This window comes from Anolis sagrei, chromosome 3, assembly GCF_037176765.1.
Source record: "Anolis sagrei isolate rAnoSag1 chromosome 3, rAnoSag1.mat, whole genome shotgun sequence".
Taxonomy (NCBI): Eukaryota; Metazoa; Chordata; class Lepidosauria; order Squamata; family Dactyloidae; genus Anolis; species Anolis sagrei.
This window is the reverse complement of record NC_090023.1, coordinates 199,401,943-199,422,628: the sequence shown is the minus strand read 5'-3', so window position 1 is coordinate 199,422,628 and position 20,686 is coordinate 199,401,943. Positions and strand designations below refer to the sequence as shown.

The 20,686-nt window shown below is 38.9% G+C and overlaps 1 protein-coding gene across 1 annotated transcript; it reads left to right on the top strand.

Moving 5' to 3' along the window:
* The first annotated feature begins 116 nt into the window (after positions 1–116).
* ACADSB (acyl-CoA dehydrogenase short/branched chain) lies at positions 117–19,476 on the top strand. Its single transcript, XM_060768581.2, has 11 exons — positions 117–369; positions 2,852–3,011; positions 4,751–4,851; positions 6,226–6,432; positions 7,937–8,107; positions 9,364–9,489; positions 9,782–9,874; positions 13,756–13,845; positions 14,276–14,413; positions 17,775–17,874; positions 18,939–19,476. The coding sequence occupies exons 1-11, from the start codon at positions 325–327 to the stop codon at positions 19,007–19,009; spliced, it is 1,302 nt and encodes a 433-aa protein (XP_060624564.2). The 5' UTR covers positions 117–324; the 3' UTR covers positions 19,010–19,476.
* The last annotated feature ends 1,210 nt before the right edge of the window (positions 19,477–20,686 follow it).

The following is a 20,686-nucleotide window of genomic DNA, read 5'->3' as shown; positions in this document are numbered from 1 at the left end:
CCTCGGCTCGCATCACGCAGGAATGGCTAGGAGCACTTGGAAAGCCCCTCAAGAGGAATCCATCCATCGTCTATTAACACTTCCGGTTCCCAAACGCAGCCGCTACCAATACCTAAGTTAGCACCACATTGAGGGACAGGACTTGCGAAAGCTTCTACCACTAACTTGTGGGGAAGCTTCGAATGGGAGCCGGAGTTTTATAAAAGTCGCTCTTCTTCCCTCACCTCTTTGGATCTCAATAGCAAATCCCTATTTGTTAAAGGGAGGAGTGGCATTGCTGTGTACATTAAGTGGGCACTTGGTAGACCAGCAGTGAGCCCAGCCATGGCTGCAGCAGGGGTGCTTGCTTTGCTAAGGGGCTGCAGGAAGGTGAGTGAGAATAAAGGGAGCTTCAGCTGAGCTGTTCTGTGTTCAGATCCTACCTATGCGTTACATATATTATATAGGACCCTTCCGCACAGCCATATAACCCAGAATATCAACACATATAATCCACAATATCTGCTTTGAAATGGATTATTTGAGTCCCCACTGTCATATAATCCAGTTCAATGTGGATTTTATACAGCTGGGTATAAGAGGCCCCAGAATCATAGAACTGAAAGAGGTTACAAGCCCTGCCATTTAGGAATACACATTAAATTGTTGTTGTATACAAGATTTAGTCAGATCTTTGCCTTCCTCTGAGGCTGAGAGAATATGACTCTCATACTTTCCCATGTTCCACAGGGATTTTGAAACCCAGCTCTGCAAACTCATGGCTTTTCCAAGGCAGAAAATCCATAATATCTGCTTTGAACTGAATTTTATGTAATTTTATATAATTTATCTTATATGTATTTGGTAATGTAATGTTGTGTACTGTATTATGTTTTAGATTTTTAGTGTTAGCATTGAATCTTTGCTGTCAACCGGTCAGAGTCCCTCTGTAGAGGTAGAGAAGATCGGGATATAAAAGTTTTAAATTATTATTATTATTATCTGAGTCCACATTGCCATATAATCCAGTCCAATGTGGATTTTAGAAGGGGGCTTCATAGGCTTCTAAAAACAAACATTTTATGAATTTGGATATTGATTAATTAATACCACAGCATACAAATAGTGGATGAACTAGCCAAGAAAATACCAGGCTTCCATTCCCTATCAAGCACATCTCCATAAAAATGCATGCTGTCCCTTTTTTAAGAAAAGTAATCAACAACAAACAAACAAAAATCTGCTCAGACTACAACCACTCTGTAGACATTTTTTTTTCTTTTTAGTTTAAAGGGCCACTTTCACTGCCATGTCTCAATGGATAATAGATGGTTTGATAGTCGGACTGCAGGTGCATCAACATTGTGGAATTAATGCAGTTTTGATGTCAGGGCTCAGTACTATGGAAAACCTTGGGAGTTATTGTTTTGCAAGGTCTTTTTCCTTCTCTGCAAAAGAGTACTAGTGCTTCACCCAACTACTATGAGATGCATAGCTAATCTTAAGAAATGTGGCTACAGAGTGGAGTCCGCAACATGCAAATGTGGAGAACCACAGACCACTTACTACACTGCAGTCTGAGCCCTACCACATACACAATGGGGGGCCTTCTTAAGGTGACACCAGAAGCACTCCAAGTGGCCAGCTACTGGTCAAAAAACATTTAGTATAATTCCAAGTTTTTAACTTTGCTTGTGGTTTTTTTATACATTATAACCGTATTCTCAATTTGCTTCTGACACGATAAATAAATAAATAACCCAACTACAGCTCCCAGGAGACTGAGCTAAGGGTGCATCCATGTTGTAGAATTAATGCAGTTTGACACCACTTGTAAGTGCCATGGCTCAATGCAATGCAATCATGACATCCGTAGTTTGATGAGACATCAGCACTCTCTGGCAGAGACGGCTGAAGACTCCTGTGATTCCATAGCATTGAGCCATGGCACTTAAAGTAGACAAACCAATACACACACACATACATATACATAAGGTACTATGTACTATGATGGGTTTTTTTTAAAGTCTCTTTGTAAATTATAAAACTGTGTGGCAAAGTACTGTCTGACTGCATAAATATACATGGTGGCAGTTCTAAAGGCTGATTATTTTAGTAGCTATAATAATTTTTAGGAAAATGTTAGCAATGCTTTATTGTTGGACAGTCTTTCCTAAGGAACATCCAGATCCAATCTGTGTATAAGGTTGCGTTACACTTTAGAATTATGGCTATGGAATCACAGGAATTGTACTTTTACAAATTCTTTAGCTTTCTCTGTCAAGGAGTACTAATGGTTCACCCAACTACAAGTCCCAGGATTCAGTAACACTGAGGCCAACTAAAATGCAGGTTAAAATGCATTATTCCGCAGTGTAGATCACCCTCAAGTGGTAGGTAATTTTGTTGGGCCTGGAATACAAAAAACAAACAAACAAACAAACAAACCCAAATTACAGCCAGAACCTCATCACACTAGAGAGTATGCATCCACTTTAAATCCAGCTTCTGCCCCCTGCAGAATTCTGGGGCTTGTAGTTTAGGGAGGGAGCTTTAAACTGTTGCAGCCACACATAGAGGGATGCAAACTCCCTTAACTCATCACCCAAGCCTGCCTTGTCCCTTACAGTACAACAGAGACTCTAGTGAAGTCTTATGTCTATACGGGCAAGGGACTTGTGTGGCTGTCCAGAGGTTGTTGAACTGCTACTCATGTTCCCATAATTCTTTATTACTGCTTTTTCTGGAAAGATTTCCTGAGAGTAGCAATCTCCGGAGGGCTGAACAATTCCCACCTTTCATCTAGAAACTCCAGAAGTTTCTTTTTGTTAGTATTGTTCATCTTTCCTTCTTGATATTTTTTTGTCTACAGCTTAGATTGAATGCATATCCCTGTGTGGACTCATGGACGACTCAGCCCAGCGTATTTAAATCTTCAAAACCAGAAGCTTTACCGAATCTACCCAAAGATGGGGCAGCTCATGTTTCACTTCTTACATTTACAGAAGAGGAGATAATGATCAAAGAAATGGGTAACTTATTTGATTTAGTTAAACTTGTTTTGAACTCTGATGTAACTCAGTCCATACATTCTTTGTGCAAACATGCATACAAGCCTTGTGAAGGGCCATTTTTCATTGCAGAATTGTTGGGGTTCCACAGCTGAAGTTAGTATAGCCAATGGTTAGAGATTATGAAAGTTGTAGACCAGTCCAACCTCATTTTTTGTCATGTAAATACACTACTTAGTCATCACCTTGGAAGAGGCCAAGGGCAAGCTACTGCTTTCAGTTGCTTTCTTTCACTGACTTTAGAGCAGGTTTGCACAACCTATGGGCTCTCAGATCTGCTAGGGAGGCCTTCTTTTCACTCCCGCCACTGTCACAAGCATGATTGGCGGGGACGAGGGAGAGGGCCTTCTCGTTGGTGGCCCCCTGACTATGGAACACCCTCCCCAGAGAGATTAGGCAAGCACCATCGCTGTCCTCCTTCCTCAAGGACCTGAAAACTTGGTGGTTCCAGCAGGCTTTTGTAAATGATTAGTCCCAGGCCCCTCCTCAGCCATCAGCTTGGACCCTGCCCTGCACTTTATCAATTTCCCCGGCCCTATACAATTTCATTGCACTAGTCCTTGCCCAGCCCTTTCATAGCTGACTAAGTCCACGTTGAAATTCCTGGCTATTGGTAATTGAATTCCTGTTTGATGGAGAAAACTGAAACTGGTTTTAAATGTTTGTGATTGCTTTTTGTAGGATTTATGTTCATGTTTTTATAATGTTTATTTTTGTATGCCTTTTGTGTTATTCAGCAATGGGCTCTAAGATCATTGAATGATTTTTTTCCTATGTTGGGAACTGCCCTGATTCTTCTTGGGCAGATAGAGTGATATACAAATAAAGTTTTTGTATTATTATTATTATATGGCCCTCCAGCTGTTTCGGACTTCAGCTCCCAGGATTCCAGACCAATGGACAAGTTGGCCAGGGCTTCTGGGAGTTGGAATCACAAATACCCACAGGACCAAAGGTTGATTAGCAATGTTGTGCCCCAACAAGATCTGGAGCACCACATGTTTCCCATTCTTGCCTTGTGATAATATATTTCACATCACAACTCATTCTTTTAAGCTTATAAATTCTGTTTTTCCATAGCTGCTATCTCATTTTTGCCACATGGGTTTCTTTATTATTAAATGTCACTTTAAAAGTTGATGTTTTCTTTGACACAGGAAGGGAGGAGATCGAGAGTGTCTTTCTCCTATTTTGAATAGTACAGGTAATTTTTGTGTCACGTTTTAATACAAATAATAAAGTCCAACTGTACCAGGAGTGCTACATTTTTTTAAAATGAGCATTAATTCAATTTCTGGTCCTATTGCATCTAGTATTGAATTGTTGTCAACACTGTGTACCACCCTGAATCCCCTTCGAGGTTGAGAATGGCAGTATACAAATACCGCACATAAAAATAAATAATAAAAATAAGAATGTTGAACTAAGAGGCAGCCCACAAATAAGTATATAACGATAATTAATGAATTCTTGGTATCCACTGTGATTTGGTTCCAGGATCTAAAACCAGTGGATGCGCAAGTCTCATTACATGCAATAGCGTAGCAAAATGATGCATGTGGTGTAAAGCAGTAAAATCAAGTTTTGAGTTTGGGATTTTAAAAAAACAAACAAGCAAGCAGTGGATGACTGAATCCGTGGGTACAGAATTGGTTGATATAGAGAACCGACTGTAACAGGATTCTTTTTCTTCATTTCAGTGAAAAGGTTTGCACAAGAGCGAGTTGCACCCTTAGTACAAAAAATGGATGAGGAAGCAAAATTGGACGAATCTTTATTAAAAGATCTGTTTGAACAAGGGGTATGTACAATTTTCGAACACAACAAGAATAGGATATATAGGGGGTTTTTTTCTCTTTCTACATTGAGAATAGTATACAGCAGAGCTTTCTAAAAATTTCATGTTGGTGACAGCCTTTTCAGATGTGGATCTTTTCACAACACAGTAATTCAGTTTTTCTAGTAAACCAGGGGTTAAACCAACCACTTATAGGAGATATGAACACATACATAAATTGTAATAATGAAATGTATAGAGACACAGCATATGCCATGAAAAACTTTCATTTATATATTTTAAAGATATGATGTATTGCTTATTTCACATAGACTCAGAGGTTTCTCATCACCTTTGCGTGCAGTTGACTCATGAATGCCCAAAGTTACCCAGTGACTTTCCATAACTATGTAGGGATTCAGGCCCTAGTATCCTTGAGTTTTAGGGTACACATAGAAGCTTCAGTGGCGCAATGGGTTAAACCCTTGTGCCAGATAAACTGCTGACCGTGAGATGGTGTGAGCTCCCATCTGTCAGCTCCAGCTTCCTATGTGGGGACATGAGAGAAGCCTTCCACAGGATGGTAAAACATCCAGGTGTCCCCTGGGCAACATCCTTGCAGACAGCCAATTTTCTCACACCAAAAGCAACTTGCAGTTTCCCAAGTTACTTCTGACACCAAAAAAGGGTACATCTAAATATAGAATTAATTCAGTTTGACACCACTTTAACTGCTAAGACTCAATGCTATTGAATCATGGGAGTTATAGTTGTACATTACCTTTTGCCTTCTTTGCTAAAGAGTGCTGGTGCTTCGCCAAACTACAGACTCCAGAATTCCATAACATTGAGCGATGGCAGCTAAACTGGTGTTAAACTGCATTCATTCTCCTGTGTAGATATACCCTAATCTCAACACTCATTATCACTACATCATATGACCACTAGATGTATTATAGAGCACATTTATGGTAAAATAGGCATGGAGGACAAATTACCAATTTTATCTTTGCTTTCCTTTGCCTACCTTGTATGTAGCAGATAAAGCTCCAGGTATTTGCTGACTTCAAGAATTTTGATTACCTTTTAGTTAAAAAAGATGTCATAGACCACACAAAAATGCTAGTAACTTGTCACTCTGACTCCAAATCAGCAGCACAAACAAGTGTGTAGGTCATAGGCTCAAGGTCTATGCCAAACCCACTAGTAACCAATTGGATATCACGGAGTCCAATGGGTTCAATAGGTTACTCCCATGTAAGCTTGTCTCTAATTGGCAAGCTCATTGGAAATTCCTTTTGCAGACCGTAATGCTTGCTTCCAATTGAGTTCTTGAGATTAGTTATTTCAGAATGTGTAGACCTTTTCTTCCTTATAATAGTTTATCTCTTTCTTAAGCTGATGAGCATTGACCTTGATCCCAAATATGGAGGAACTGGGGCTTCTTTCTTTTCAACCATTCTGGCAGTTGAGGAGCTGGCCAAGGTTGACCCATCTGTATCACTTGTGTGTGAGCTCCAGAATACGTTCATGAACAAACTATTGACGGTGTATGGCTCAGAAGAGCAAAAAATGACTTATTTGCCCAAAATGTCAAGAAATTTGGTAAGTGAAGTATTCAGACAACTGTATTTATTTATTCGATTTATATCCTTGCTTTATCCCAGGGAGGCTCCCAACATAATTTTGAAAGCTTGAGAAATAATACATATTGAAATACAAATCGTACTATTTATACTGTTAAAATGTCAACTAAAACAATTCCAGAGCAGCAGGCCCGTAGCCAGGATTTTGATTCGGAGGGGGGCTGAGTTTGATTCGGGGGCGGGCGGAGTCTGAGTGAGAGAGGGTCTACCCTAGCAAACCTTTTGTATCGTTGCCGCAATACCCCCATGCATATGGGATATATTGAGCATGGTGATCAGATCATGATATGAATAAACATAACAGTTTAAATACTGTACCAGTAAGGCCTTCTCATGGACCACCCTGAGAATTTGGGGGACGGGGGGGACGGGACTGAAGCCCCTCAAGCCCCCCCCCCCCCCGGGCTACATGCCTGCAGAGCAGTAATAATAAATGTGTGGTATAATGTTAAAATGCAGCACATCCATTTAAAAATCTAGAAGTAGAACATGTATTTTAGCTGTTGAAGAGCTATATGAACAGGAAGATCTGCCTCCTAGTAAAAGAATAATAGAAAGAATAATAGAAAGAAGACTAGACATATTCTAAGAGTATCAACTTTCAGCCAGTGTTGACTGTGTATGTCATGAATAAGTTAATTTTTATTTTCTGAATTTGTAGTATTGTCAACTTGTTAAATAATTAACTACATGACCCTGAAAGAAATTCCACTGAGTAAAAAGAACTTCAACTACTTTGGGTTTCTGTGGGTTTTCCGGGCTCTACGGCCATGTTCCAGAACCACATTTATGCCAAACCCACTAGTAACCAAGACAGATTTCACTGAGTTCAATGGGTTCAATAAGTTACTCCTATGTAAGCCCACATCTATAGCAGGCTTACATAGGAGTAAGGTTGTGAGGTCTGTTGGAAACTAGGCAAGTGAGGTTTATATACCTGTGGAATGTCCAGGGTGGGAGAAAGAACTTTTGTCTGTTTGAGGCAGATGTGAACGTTGCAATTGGCCACCTTGATTAGCATTTAATGGCCCTGCAGTTTCAAAGCCTGGCTGATTGCTGCTGGGGATACTTTGATGGGAGGTGTTAGCTGGCCCTGATGGATTCTTGTCTGGAATTCTTCCTGCTTTTTGAGTGTTGCTCCTTATTTACTGTCCTGGTATTAGACTGCTTTTTTAATACTGGTAGCCAGATTTTGTTCATTTTCATGGTTTCCTCCTTTGTGCTGAAATTGTCCACATGCTTGTGAATTTCATTTGCTTCTCTGTGTAGTCAGACATGGTAGTTGTTAGAGTGGTCCAGCATTTCTGTGTACTCAACTACCTACTCTAGGAGATTATGGTACAGTCGCCATTTGTTTTTACCTGTTGTTTTGCTTCTGACCCTAACTTCAATTATTTCTTGACCCTCAATGACACCAGTGTTTTTGGAAATGTCTGATGATTTGACTTTCTCTTTTGTGATAGGTGGGCAGTGTCTGCCTTACAGAGCCTGGATCTGGCAGCGATGCATTTTCCTTGAAGACTCGTGCTGAAAAAAAGGGGGACTATTATATCATCAATGGGTCAAAGATGTGGATTAGCATGGCTGAACAAGCAGGAGTCTTTTTTGTGATGGCAAATGCAGATCTTTCTGCAGTAAGTACCTAACCGAGTTGTCACTGGGGTTTCTGTAAAATGTGACCGTATCAAGGTTAATGATATAAATGGGGCCTTGCATCTTGCTTATATTGGCTGTAGCTCTTTCCTTCTCTCTCTGTCTCTGCCCCTCTTCTCTTAAGGAGTATCTAACACTAATTGAAAGTTTGCTAGCAGCATTAATAGCAGCAACAAAAGAGCAGGGCAGAGAACTATGATTTTTACCCCTCTATTGTGGCTGGTGTTTTGATTCTGTTTATATTTGTAGAAACCTGCCTGGATGGTTTTGTTTTAGATCTGCATCATCATCGCTTTTTGAACCTGTTCCATGCTAAGCTGAGAAAATTTCATCCATTAAACCAGAAGACGTGTCAAACTCAAGGCCTGTCGACAAGATCCAGCCCACCATGTCATTTAAGTGGCCCTTGAGATGCTGGACTACAACTCCTGTATTCCTTATCAGTTGACATCATGACTAAAACTGATGGGAGTTGTGATACAATAACACCAGGAAAGGCTGCAGTTTGTTCTGTTTTCTCAGCATAGTGAGGCTTGGCTTTAGATACAAGGCTTGTGGGTATGATATCTGACATTTAAATGTCCTGTAACCTTTCCCCAATCCCAGAGCACCAAGTGCTTTGGAGTTGCAATTCCCATTATCCCCAGCCCACATGGCAAATAATCAAAAGTGATGGAAGTTATTGTTCAATAACCACAATTTAAGGGAGATGTTGACAAGCTGGAATGTGTCCAGAGAAGGGTCTGGAGAACAACCTCTATGAGGAGCGGCTTAAAGAGCTGGGCATGTTTAGCCTGCAGAAGAGAAGACTGAGAGGCGACACGATGAGAGACATGCATAAATACGTGAGGGGAAGTCATAGGGAGGAGGGAGCAGGTTTGTCTTCTGCTGCCCTGGAGACAAGGACGCGGAACAATGACTTCAAACTACAGGAAAGGAGATTCCACCTGAACATTAGGAAGAACTTCCTAACTGTGAGAGCTGTTCATCAGTGGAACTCTCTGCCCCAGACTGTGGTGGAAGCTCCTTCTTTGGATTATTTTAAACAGAGGCTGGATAGCCATCTGTCGGGAGTGCTTTGAATGTGATTTTCCTCCTTGGCAGAGGATTGGACTGGATGGCCCACTAGTTCTCTTCCAACTCTATTATTCTATGTGCTGTGAAGGGTTTTACATACTTACTTGGCTGTCTTGATAAGTGACATCTAACCAGTGCAGTTATTATTTTCCTTTTTCAGGGATATAAAGGAATTACATGCTTCATAGTAGATCGTAACACAGAAGGCCTGCATGTGGAAAAGAAAGAGAATAAACTGGGGATCAGAGCAACATCTACATGTCCTGTCACATTTGACAATGTAAAGGTAGAGTACTCTTACTTTAAAGTTCTGACACTGAGAGAGTGTGACTTGCCCAAGGTCGCTCAGTGAGTTTCCATGTGTAAGCAAAGACTAGAACTCTGGTTTCCATAATCATAGTCCAACACTCAAAACACTACCCCATTCTGACACTCACTTTTAAAATGTTCTTGCCAGCCAAAAGCCATACAACATTTGTTTTGCTTCTTGAATGCAGTACAGTGACTTAAAACAACATCTGGCTTTGAAGAGAAGGGGAAGACTAGTTATTACAGCCTAATTTTTATTTACTCCTCAGGTTCCTGAGAGTAATATAGTGGGACAGTTTGGAAAGGGCTATAAATATGCAATCGAAATGCTCAATACGGGAAGAATTGGGATTGCTGCCCAGGTAAGTACCTGTTTTCTATGCTTGAGCCTAGTGGTGTGTTTGCCTAGTCTGTGTATTTTTATAGTCTGCCATTTACATCTTAGAATGGTTGAACTGGAGGGGAAAAGATCTCTTATATGCAGTATAAAAAGATGACGTATTGGTTTTTGGAATCTGACATATCCACATGCCAACCCTGACTTCTTTCAGTACAATTACATTAATTTAATTCAGAAGTGGAAAACACTTGGCTGTGTACACCAATAGTAGCCCCTCTCCTGCCAAAAGGAGAGCTCTTGAACAGTGTAGAGTCATTCTTTCAAAAGCCTTTCCCCACCTCAGTAACCATCCCCTTTCCACCGTCATTGATTGGTTTCATATAGATCATGTTGGGCGAGTGGGCTTATTAACAAGAGACCGTCCTCATAAATGCATGGTAGAGTAACTTATTAGCAGCAGCATGACCTAACACCAGTAGCCCAAAGTGATAAAAAGAACAAAAACACACAGACCAATGTTGTCTCTTCCAAAGGAGACTTTTTGTTACAGCAAAATAATATGGTTGCACTATTTGCAAAAATAAGGTTTCCATAGCACAAAGTTCAACCTTCACGCAGGAGCTTCATACACGAGGCTTTCTCATAACGAGGCCTACCTCACACTCTGAGGCCTATTCACCCACTGAGGCATTCTCTCACACAGAGATGCTTCTCTCACAATGAGGTGTTGCTAAGCAACAGGCACACCTGCTTAGTTAAAACTTCAGTTTTTGCTGAGTCATTGCATCCATTTAATCCTTTCAGTGCTAGACTCACATTTTTGTAATGAAAAATACCTAGTTAATTTTTAATATTTCTGACAGATCAAATGAACATCCAAGGGCAGAGGCTGTAGGGGGTCCTTTCACATTACACAGATATAGCACCTTAATCAATCCTTGGGTTTGCAGTTTAGAGAGAAATACTTAGGCTCTTTCTAGACTACCATATAATCCAGATTATCAAAACATTATTTATTTATTTGCTATATTTATATCCCTCCCTTCTCACCCCGAAGGGGACTCAGAGCAGCCTTCCAAATAGGCAGCAATTTGATGCCATAAGCATACATCTAATAAAATACACAGTTAGATTAAAACCAAAAACATTAAAACAACTCTGTTTAAAACAATAATTAAAATCACACCATCCAAAATCATGATCCCAGGCTGTTCTATTTGTTATTTCAATAATCCACATTATCTGCTTTGAACTGGATTATATGAGTCTATACTGCCATATAATCCAATTCAAAGCAGAAAATCAGGATTTTATACGGTAGTGGAGAAGGGGCCTTAGAATTCTCAGCCAAATATATATCTGTAGTGTCTCACTAAACTGCAAACCATAGGATGTTGCCATGACAGATAACGTGGAATAGTAGCATAGTGTGTGGTCTGGCCCAGGAAGATGAGTGGAAGCAAGAAAGAGATTTAATGCTCTTCTCCACCAGTTTTAGGAATAGAAGTTAATAGCAGTATAGGATGTGAAAAGTGGGTTAAATCCCGATTCATTTTCCTGCTATGTGACCAATCCATGGATAGGAAAGAGAAAAGAATGCTCTCTATTGTAGAATGTGGACCTCTGATCCAGTAAACAGGTTTAGACGTTTCCTCAGCCCTGAGCAAATCCAGTAGGATTGCTGTATTTCTCTCGCTTTGGAAAAACAGACATCCATGCATTGTTACAAATTACTTCTAAAAGTTGCCCCTCTTTTGAAAGCGGCATGACAAGGGTGCTGTTGCTCTCATAGAAACTGGAAGCCATGTCTCTTTTGGGCACATGGAGTGACTTTCACTATTTGTGGAGTCCCAGGCCATGTCTCCAAAGTTTCTTTGCAATTGCTAACAGTTACTTTTTGTGTGAATGCTGAATACACACTTACCTTTAATGGTGGAAGTGGATGGAAATTTTATGAGCAAAGACCCATATACAATTTCTGTGAGTAAGAGCTCATTAAAAACACACATATACTGTTATTACTGCAGTTAAAATGTTAATTGACACATTATGAAAACTATCAAACTTTTAAATATGGTTTCCAAGAGCTAAATATTAACAAGATGGAACCTTATTGAGATATTATATATCAGAATGGTTTCTTTGTAACTGAATTCACATTATGCTATGCAGTAGGAACGTAAAAATTGGGTGCATGTGTAAACTATGTTAACCTCATGAATTTCAATTGATTTTCTTAGGAAGGGAATACTCAGAGGTGGTTTTCCCGTTCCTTCCTCTGAAATAAAGCCTGTGGCACCTAATTTTTGTTGATAATCCCCCATCTAGGTACTAACCAGGGCTGACCCTGCAACTTCCAAGATCAAACGAGATCTGGTACCTTTAATGTATTTAGCTATGGAAAACGGTTGTGATGAGGAGATCTTTACCGGCCTTCTGGATTTTGTCACCTGCACTGAAGAGACCATTGTGTTTACATATAAATGGATTTGCTGATTCGATCCATGTAGAAAATAGAACCTTTCCTGTTCTGTTCACGTCCCACAAGTCCCTGCCAAGCAAAGTCATTGCTGGCAGTTCACACTTTGATTCTGAATTTAATAATCCCTTAAGCTGAGACTCCAGGTAATTTCACTAGTTTAGCTCCTTAAAGTTAGACCAAATGGTTTTACATTTTGCTATTTTTTATTTAAATCCCACTGTTCCTCCAGTGGGCTTGACGTAGCAGACATGACTTTATCATAACAATATGTTGGATGACCATCTGTCAGGGATGCTTTGAATGCAATTTTCCTGCTTCTTTGCAGGGGGTTGGACTGGATGGCCACAAAGTCTCTTCCAACTCTGATTCTATGTGAAGTAGGTTGTGCTGAGAGAAATGAAATGGCCCCAAATCATTACCAAAAAGAGGATGTGAACCATGGATCTCTCAAGTCCTGGATCAGCATTTAAAGCAACACAGCACATGAGCTCTGTACTTTTACCACTTATCTCCCCACTCAGACTAGCCTCACCTCTACTGTTATTTGAAGCAAGACTATAAGCCTATGCACGTGCACATATGCATGTTTCCTGTTTCTAAGCATAACTTGAACTTACTGGAAATTCCAGTTGTTGCTGGAGATCTCCTATCTTCCTTGCTAGCTTAGGATGCAGAGCCACACATTCCTTTAATATAAACATAGCACTGAGCTCTGTATCCTCCCGAAGTTTCACGAACTCCAGTGAAGTCTAATGTTTGTATCAGTAGGAATACCACCCAATGTTATGTTTATAAGCCTATAGCAAGGCATGCTTTGTGAGGACATGAAAGAGCCTTCTTGGTAGCTGCCCCCAAGTTATGGAATCCCCTTTTCTGGAAGATCTGTTTCACGCCCATCCATGCACTTTTTCCACCAGCATGTAAAGACATTTGCATTTAAGAAAGGCATTTATTTTATATGACAGGGGATGGAGTAGTGTTTTATTGTATTATGTCTTAAACACATTTTAATATTGTTTTTAGGTTGTGTTTTGTAAATAGAAATTGAATGTGTGCCTTAACTTTTGTACTAGCAGTTTTTAAATTGTAGCATTGGGCTTTTTTAAAGTCTCCCATCTTGTAATGGGAGAAAGGCGGGATATAAACTCACTCAAATCAACAACAGAGTGTGTCTACACTGTAGAATTAATGCTTGATATCACTTTTATTGACATGCTCAATGCTATGGAATACTGGAAATTGTGGTTTGACATAGTCTCTACCTAAGAGTGATGGTGCCTCACCAAACTCCAAATCCCAGGATTCTATAGCATTGAGCCATGGCAATTACAATGGTATCAATCAAGGTTTGCCTCAATGTTAACAGGACTGAGACACTGCTTTCCCTAACTGGTAATGTTTTTTGTGTGGTTCATTCACAGATGCTGGGATTAGCACAGGGATGTTTTGATCAAACAATCCCATATACCAAGCAGAGGAATCAATTTGGGAAAAGCATATTTGAATTTCAGGTATTGATTAGTACATTCTGTAACATGTCTAACCATAAAGAAGAAATGTTTAGTACAGATGGTTTGTTATCACTAAAATATTGTAAGCACCTTACAGCTATCCATTGCTAGTCACTTTCAAAGAGTATATCACTAGAACCAGTACAAGAAAGCCCTAGGAACAATACAGTTAACAATCATAAGATTACTATATTGTCCTACTTCATTGTCATAATGAATTTTGGGTTAGATGTTTCTATGCCACCTTTTGTGCATACAGTCTACAGTTCTATGAAGTCCTACCTAGAAGTCAGGACCAGGGTGAATATGCAAGAGATCAAAATGCACTTACTCATAAGATCAAGAACTTGGTATGTTATTGTCAGTTAAGGAAAAAAGGCTAAATTTGTTTTGTATCTTGTGTTCTTTTGTTGACCTTGTTCCTCTCAAGGGAATGCAACATCAGATCGCTCAAGTGGCCACACAAATAGAAGCTGCAAGATTGTTGACCTATAACGCAGCCCGCCTTGCAGAAACAGGAAAACCTTTTATAAAAGAGGCAAGCATGGCCAAATATTACACAGCCGAGGTAAAGTGGTCTTGTTCTATTTTTGTTTTCTTCATGCTGGAGCATAATGAAGGGAGGCTTGATTTTGACATTTACTCTGTGCATCTTTAATTATAGTTTTCTCCAGCATAAAAAAATAAATTCTAAATGACTGTGAAAAAACATGTTTACATTAAAGGGTATATTGGCTTGGATTCAAAAGGCTAGTTTAGATATTGCTAATGAGTTTTTGGCTTGGAACCTCTCTCCATGCTGTGTGTTAAGGGGACAAGTAGTTTGTTATCATTTGAGAGAGAGAAAAATAGCCGGTTTCCATGGTTGTCTGAATCCCAGGCAGCAGCAGAAGAATTATATGACTTATCTCACTACTTGTGCTACAACCATGTATACATAGTCACACCTATATTTCTTAAAATCTCAAGGTTTGTACATGTGAAACTTCCTGCAACAGATTTCAATAAGTAAAGTAATGCTTGTATAACTTCCCTATCTAAATAAGAGTAGCTTTTCCACAGAGCAAGTTTCTTTTTACACTACCCTAGCCAATATCTTTTACCCTAGCCCAGGGGTCCTCAAACTTTTTAAACAGAGGGCCAGCACACGGGCCCTCAAACTGTTGGAGGACTGGATTATAATTTGAAAAAAAATGAATAAATTCCTATGCACACTGCACATATCTTATCTGTAGTGCAAAAGACACTTAAAAGCAATACAATAATTAAAATGAAGAACAATGTTAACAAACATAAACTTATTAGTATTTCAATGGGAAGTGTGGGCCTACTTTTGGCTGATGAGATAGGATTGTTGTTGTTGTTGTTGTTGTTGTTGTTGTTGTTGTTGTGTGCTTTCAAGTCATTTCAGACTTTGACCTTGAGCGAGAACCGGGTAAATGACCTTGGAGGGCCGCATCCGACCCCTGGGCCTTAGTTTGAGGACCCCTGCCCTAGCCAATACCTTTTAGAGACTCTGAGTAATTTTCCTTTGCTTCCAATATTCCTTGGCTTTTAAAATAATTCGCAAAACCATAGAATTGGAAGAGACCCCTAAGGGCCATCCAGTACAACCCTTTCCCATGTAGGAAAACACAATCAAACCACCTCTGATAGATAGCTACTTAAGAACCTCCAGAAAAGGAGACTTGACCATGCTCTGGGCATTTTCTACTGCCAAACAGCTCTTGCTATCAGAACGTTCTTCCTAATGTTTAGATGGAATCTCTTTTCTTATTGTTTCCTAGTCTCCAGAGTAGCAGAAAACAAGCTTTCCCACCTCCTCAATATGACATAATTTCACATATTTAAACAAACTTACCAGGTCCCCTCTCAGTCTTCTTTTGTCCAAGCTAAACATACCCAGTTCCCTAAGACATGGTTTCTTCAAACCTCATTTTCAATTACTCTTAGATTTGGTTAAACTTGTGCCAGAAACCTTTTGATGCTTTCTTCTGCTGCCTACTCAAAGCATCATCACAATATTACAATACAGATCCCTGTTTTTTTCAGCCACTACCTTTGGGTCTTTCTGTTGAGTTCTCTCAGACTAGAGAACTCAACAGAATTCTGCTTTCCTCGCTCACTGGTTTTTAGTCATTAACTCTCATCCAACTGAGTACCAACACTCTTCCAAATATCCTCAGTCTAACTGTTGTTATATGACTCTTAACTGTAAGTCAGCTTCCACTAATGGTAACCCTGTCCTTGAATTTACTTGCCAAGATAGAGAAAAGTTTGCCACTGCCTTCTTCTGCAACTGAAAGTGTATGACTTGCCTGGGGCCACTCAGAGGATTTTGATTACTAATATGAGATCCTGATCTCCCAGAATCATAACACAGCATTCAGACTACTACCTCATGCTGGCCACGTTCCTGCTTTGAGTCTTGTTTCTCTCCCGTCTGAATTGAGTGGACCAATGAAATATGGATTGTTGGGTTGCTGTGAGTTTTTCAAGTGGTATGGCCATGTTCCAGTAGCATTACCTCCTGACATTTCACATGCATCTATGGCAGGCATTCTCAGATGTTTGTTCAGAGGACCTCTGAACAAGATATGGCTTGGATGCTGCTTTTATGTCAATCACAACATATAATTAACTCCTTTTTCTGTCAATGAAGCAGCACTAATTATTTGCTTTGGTAAAAAGGAGTCCATATGCTGCTTATTTCTTTAGTACAGAGTGGGAAATATACAACTCTTCAAATGTTATTTGAATGTAATTCCCATCATTCTTAGCCAGCATAACCAACATTAAGAAATACTAGAAGTTACAGTTCAGAACTATGTAGAGAGCCATCTTAAGGAAAATGAATTATTTTGCAGACCATAGAAGTTTCTTTCCATACTAAATAACTATTCAATAGCTTTAATGGAGTGGTTCTCAACCTGTGGGTCCCCAGGTGTTTTGGCCCACAACTCCCAGAAATCCCAGCCAGTTTACCAGCTGTTAGGATTTCTGGGAGTTGAAGGCCAAAACATCTGGGGACCAGCAGGTTGAGAACCACTGCTTTAAGGTACTACATTAACAGTCTGAACATCACCTATGTAAAATGCACTCTCATCCATGTTTGTCCAGAATTAATTTTCATATTGTGGTACATTCAAGAACTTTTATACTATTGAACAATTCAATATCCAGCCATGAAGTTGGCTGGATATCATCCCAGATAGCACTTTTTGTCCTTTAACTTGCCACACATGATATTTATATTTGCATTCATTTGTTTGCATAATGCAGTGATAATAGAAACAGAGAAATCAACTAAAAAACAATTTCCAGCGCACATAACCATTTTGTCTAATTGCTGAAGCTGGTCATCATTATTCAGTGAGCATGTGTTTTGTTGTGTGTTTTCTATTTGTTATCTGCACAACCAAATCAAAAATAATTTGCATCATGCCTGCCATCTATCTGGGGCCGCAGTGGTGCAAGGGTTTAAACCATTGAGCTCCTGAACTTGCTGAAGGTTGGCTGTTCAAATCTGCGGGATGGGGTGAGCTCCGCGCTGTTAGCCCTAGTTCCTGCCAACCTAGCAGTTTGAAAACATACAAATGTGAGTAGATCAATAGGTACCGCCTCGATGGGAAGGTAAATGGCGCTCCATGCAGCCATGACAGACACATGACCTAGGAGGTGTCTAAGAATAACGCAGGCTCTTTGGCTTCGAAATTGAGATAAGCACCACCACCCAGAGCCAGAGATGAAGGGGAAGCCTTTACCTTTATCTGTGTATCTGTATTTCATTGTTTCAAATCATTGAAAGTTTGCCTTGTGTCTGTATGTGTAAGAATTCACCCTGAGTCTCCTTGGTGAGATAGGACAGAATACAAATAAAGTGTTGTTATTATTATCATTATTTATTTATTTATTTATTTATTCTGTAGGTTGCAACTCTAACAACAAGTAAATGTATTGAATGGATGGGTGGAGTTGGCTTCACAAAAGACTATCCTATTGAGAAATATTACAGGGACTGCAAAGTTGGTAAGTAGCAGGGGGTTTGTTGTCTGTTGCTTTCTCAAGATTTGTTAAATAACACCATGTAACAAATTTTGAAAAAAATGTCTCTTCCTGGTTTGAAAGTGTCATTTCCTGTATAATTGTGCAAAAGTTTCTTTGAAAGTAGTTGTTTACTCCAGAAACTTTGTTTTCGTGGCTGCCACAAACTGTGTTGAATTGGTTGAGACTCTATGAGATATTCGTTGAAAACAATAGCAAAATGTACTGCAGGGTGTCCTGCAAAAACAAAGTTTTTGCAGTTTAATAAATGCTTTCTATGTTTTTCTGATAGAACCAATTAGGAAATGACATTTATAGCACAGGAACAAAAATGTGTTACATAGTTTAATTCAAAAGTTTTCAGCAGGACATATTCCATTGTCTCATTTCCAGCCAAGTTTCTCAATATCAAATATGTAAGGTCATGAAAGTTAGCTTGTAAGTCAGCTTTTATAAGCTTAACTAATCATTAGATTCCTGGTCTTCCTTAAGATACAGCAAGCAAATTGATTACATACTGTATTTTGTTGATTGCCCAGAATTAGAATCTAGATGAAATACAACGTTGATCACTGCACATATTGATTCCACTGATATGGGGGTCAGACCATATATCTCATTACTGAAATAGATGTACTTATTCGATGTTCATGAAATTAGTGCTTAAATCTGAATATAACACGGGTCTGTATGAGTACTGCTGTCTCATCAGTCAATGAGTCACCCTAATGTCCATTTAATAGTATTATGAGCAATACGATGTGAAACAGAGTTCATGAAAGCTGTTTTAAAAATACAAGTTGTTTTGTTTATGAGCTTTTACATTTTCTGTTAATGATAAACTTTCATGCCCACTTTCAGAGTCTGTGTGCATTGGTTAACATAAACAAAAATGACTATAGAATTTTTAACCCTACTTTGTTGCACATTATAGAATTTGTAACTCTGCTTAGAGTACACATTGAATCTTTGCTTCATGATGGGGTGTTTATTGAAAAGGACCTTTTATGTTTCCTTGATTTATTTGTCTCCCTGATTCTCTGTTTCAGGCACCATATATGAAGGAACTTCAAATATCCAGTTGAACACCATTGCAAAATGCATTGCTCCAGAATACTAAAATTCAAGAGATTTAATGACTGTTACAATAGCTGTTTCACAGAAAGCTTGAAAAAGCTTGCCTTAAGTGGTGGTATCATAGATTGTATCTCTATTTCCTTTTTCTAATTATTTTTAGCACCAAAATGCCCAAATTGTGGCTATTTCATATCCTTGAGTAAGATTGCAGTGGACTGGATTGGTTACCAGCAATGTATTTTATACTTCCTTCAGATATAATAAAAGAAAAGATTATTCATACCTATCACTTTAAAAATATCAACCTGCTTTTGAACGCACATGCTGAATAACTTTGCTTGATTCTTGCCTCGTGAAATTTGCCAAAGCTGCTTTGCTATATTATATGTTTTCTTGAAATCTTTGCATTGAATCTTCTTGAATGTGAGTTTCTTATCCCAGATAAATGTACAAAAAGTTAAATGTGAATTTATGATAAAGTTTAAATATCCTTTATTGAAATGTTTGGAACCAGATGTGTTCTGTATTCCTGATTTCCTTTTCAATACTTGCATGCATATACATAAATGAAATATCTTGAAGATGGAACCGAAGTTCAAACATGAAATTCATTTATGTTTCATGTACGTCTTATATACATTGTCTTTAAGGCAATTTTGTATACGATATTTTAATAATGCTGTGAATGAAACGGAGCTTGTGAACACTGAACCATCAGAAAGCAAAGGTGAATCACCAGAAAGCAAATCTCAGACACCCATATGGACAACTTGAATTCCAGATAAAGAATACTAAACCTGTAGTGTATTCATACAGGAAATATCCGAAATTTTGTTCATACAAGAGTGATAACCTTTAGTAGTGTTCAAAGCATTCTGCAACATTTGGAAGATCAGTAGACTAAGTCATATAAATAATATTAGAAAACACTATTTTTGGAGAGAAGGATTACATTTTTCCCCATGAAAATAACTGATAGATTGCCAATCCCAAAATCCAATTATCCAATTATTTCAAAATAATTATTTCAAAATCCAATTATCACAGGGACAGAAAGTGAGGTGAAATTTTCTGAACAGGGGCACAGACAGCAAAACAGACACCATAGGGGTGTTGACTATTATCTATCCTATGTAAAGATTGGGGAAATTGGCTGGAATTACACTTCTAAAAATAGCTTTTTCAATTTACATACAAGTTCAGCTTAACAGATATGGAGAACCTATCCTGTTTTTAATCTGGGGACTGCTTTACTTAGATGTGCGGCATTAAGACATAAGAATGCAGAATACTGTGTGTCACAATCTCAGTATGCAGAAATGTTGCTTGCAACGCCTGGGGTATGTTTTCTACTGACATCAGTGGGTTTTCTGGCTATATTTACTTCTAGATGCATTTTAATTTTTGTATTTCAGTCCTTCCTTCCTATATATATATACCCATTTTGATGTTACGTTGCACATTTCTGTTTTTTCTATCCTTGCATTTGTATGATAGCCTTTAAGAAATATGCCTTTAATAGTAAATATTGATGTCACAGGTTGAAGAAATTAGTAATTAAATTTGCATACAAGAGTCCTGTACAATCAAGAGAGAATATTAGTCATCCGCAGACTCTTCTGTTTAGAGCCTGGGCTTTACAGGGAGGGAAAACCATTAGGTTTAGAGGTATTCATGCAGATGTATTTTCTTGTACTAGTAGGACATGTCCCAACCTTGT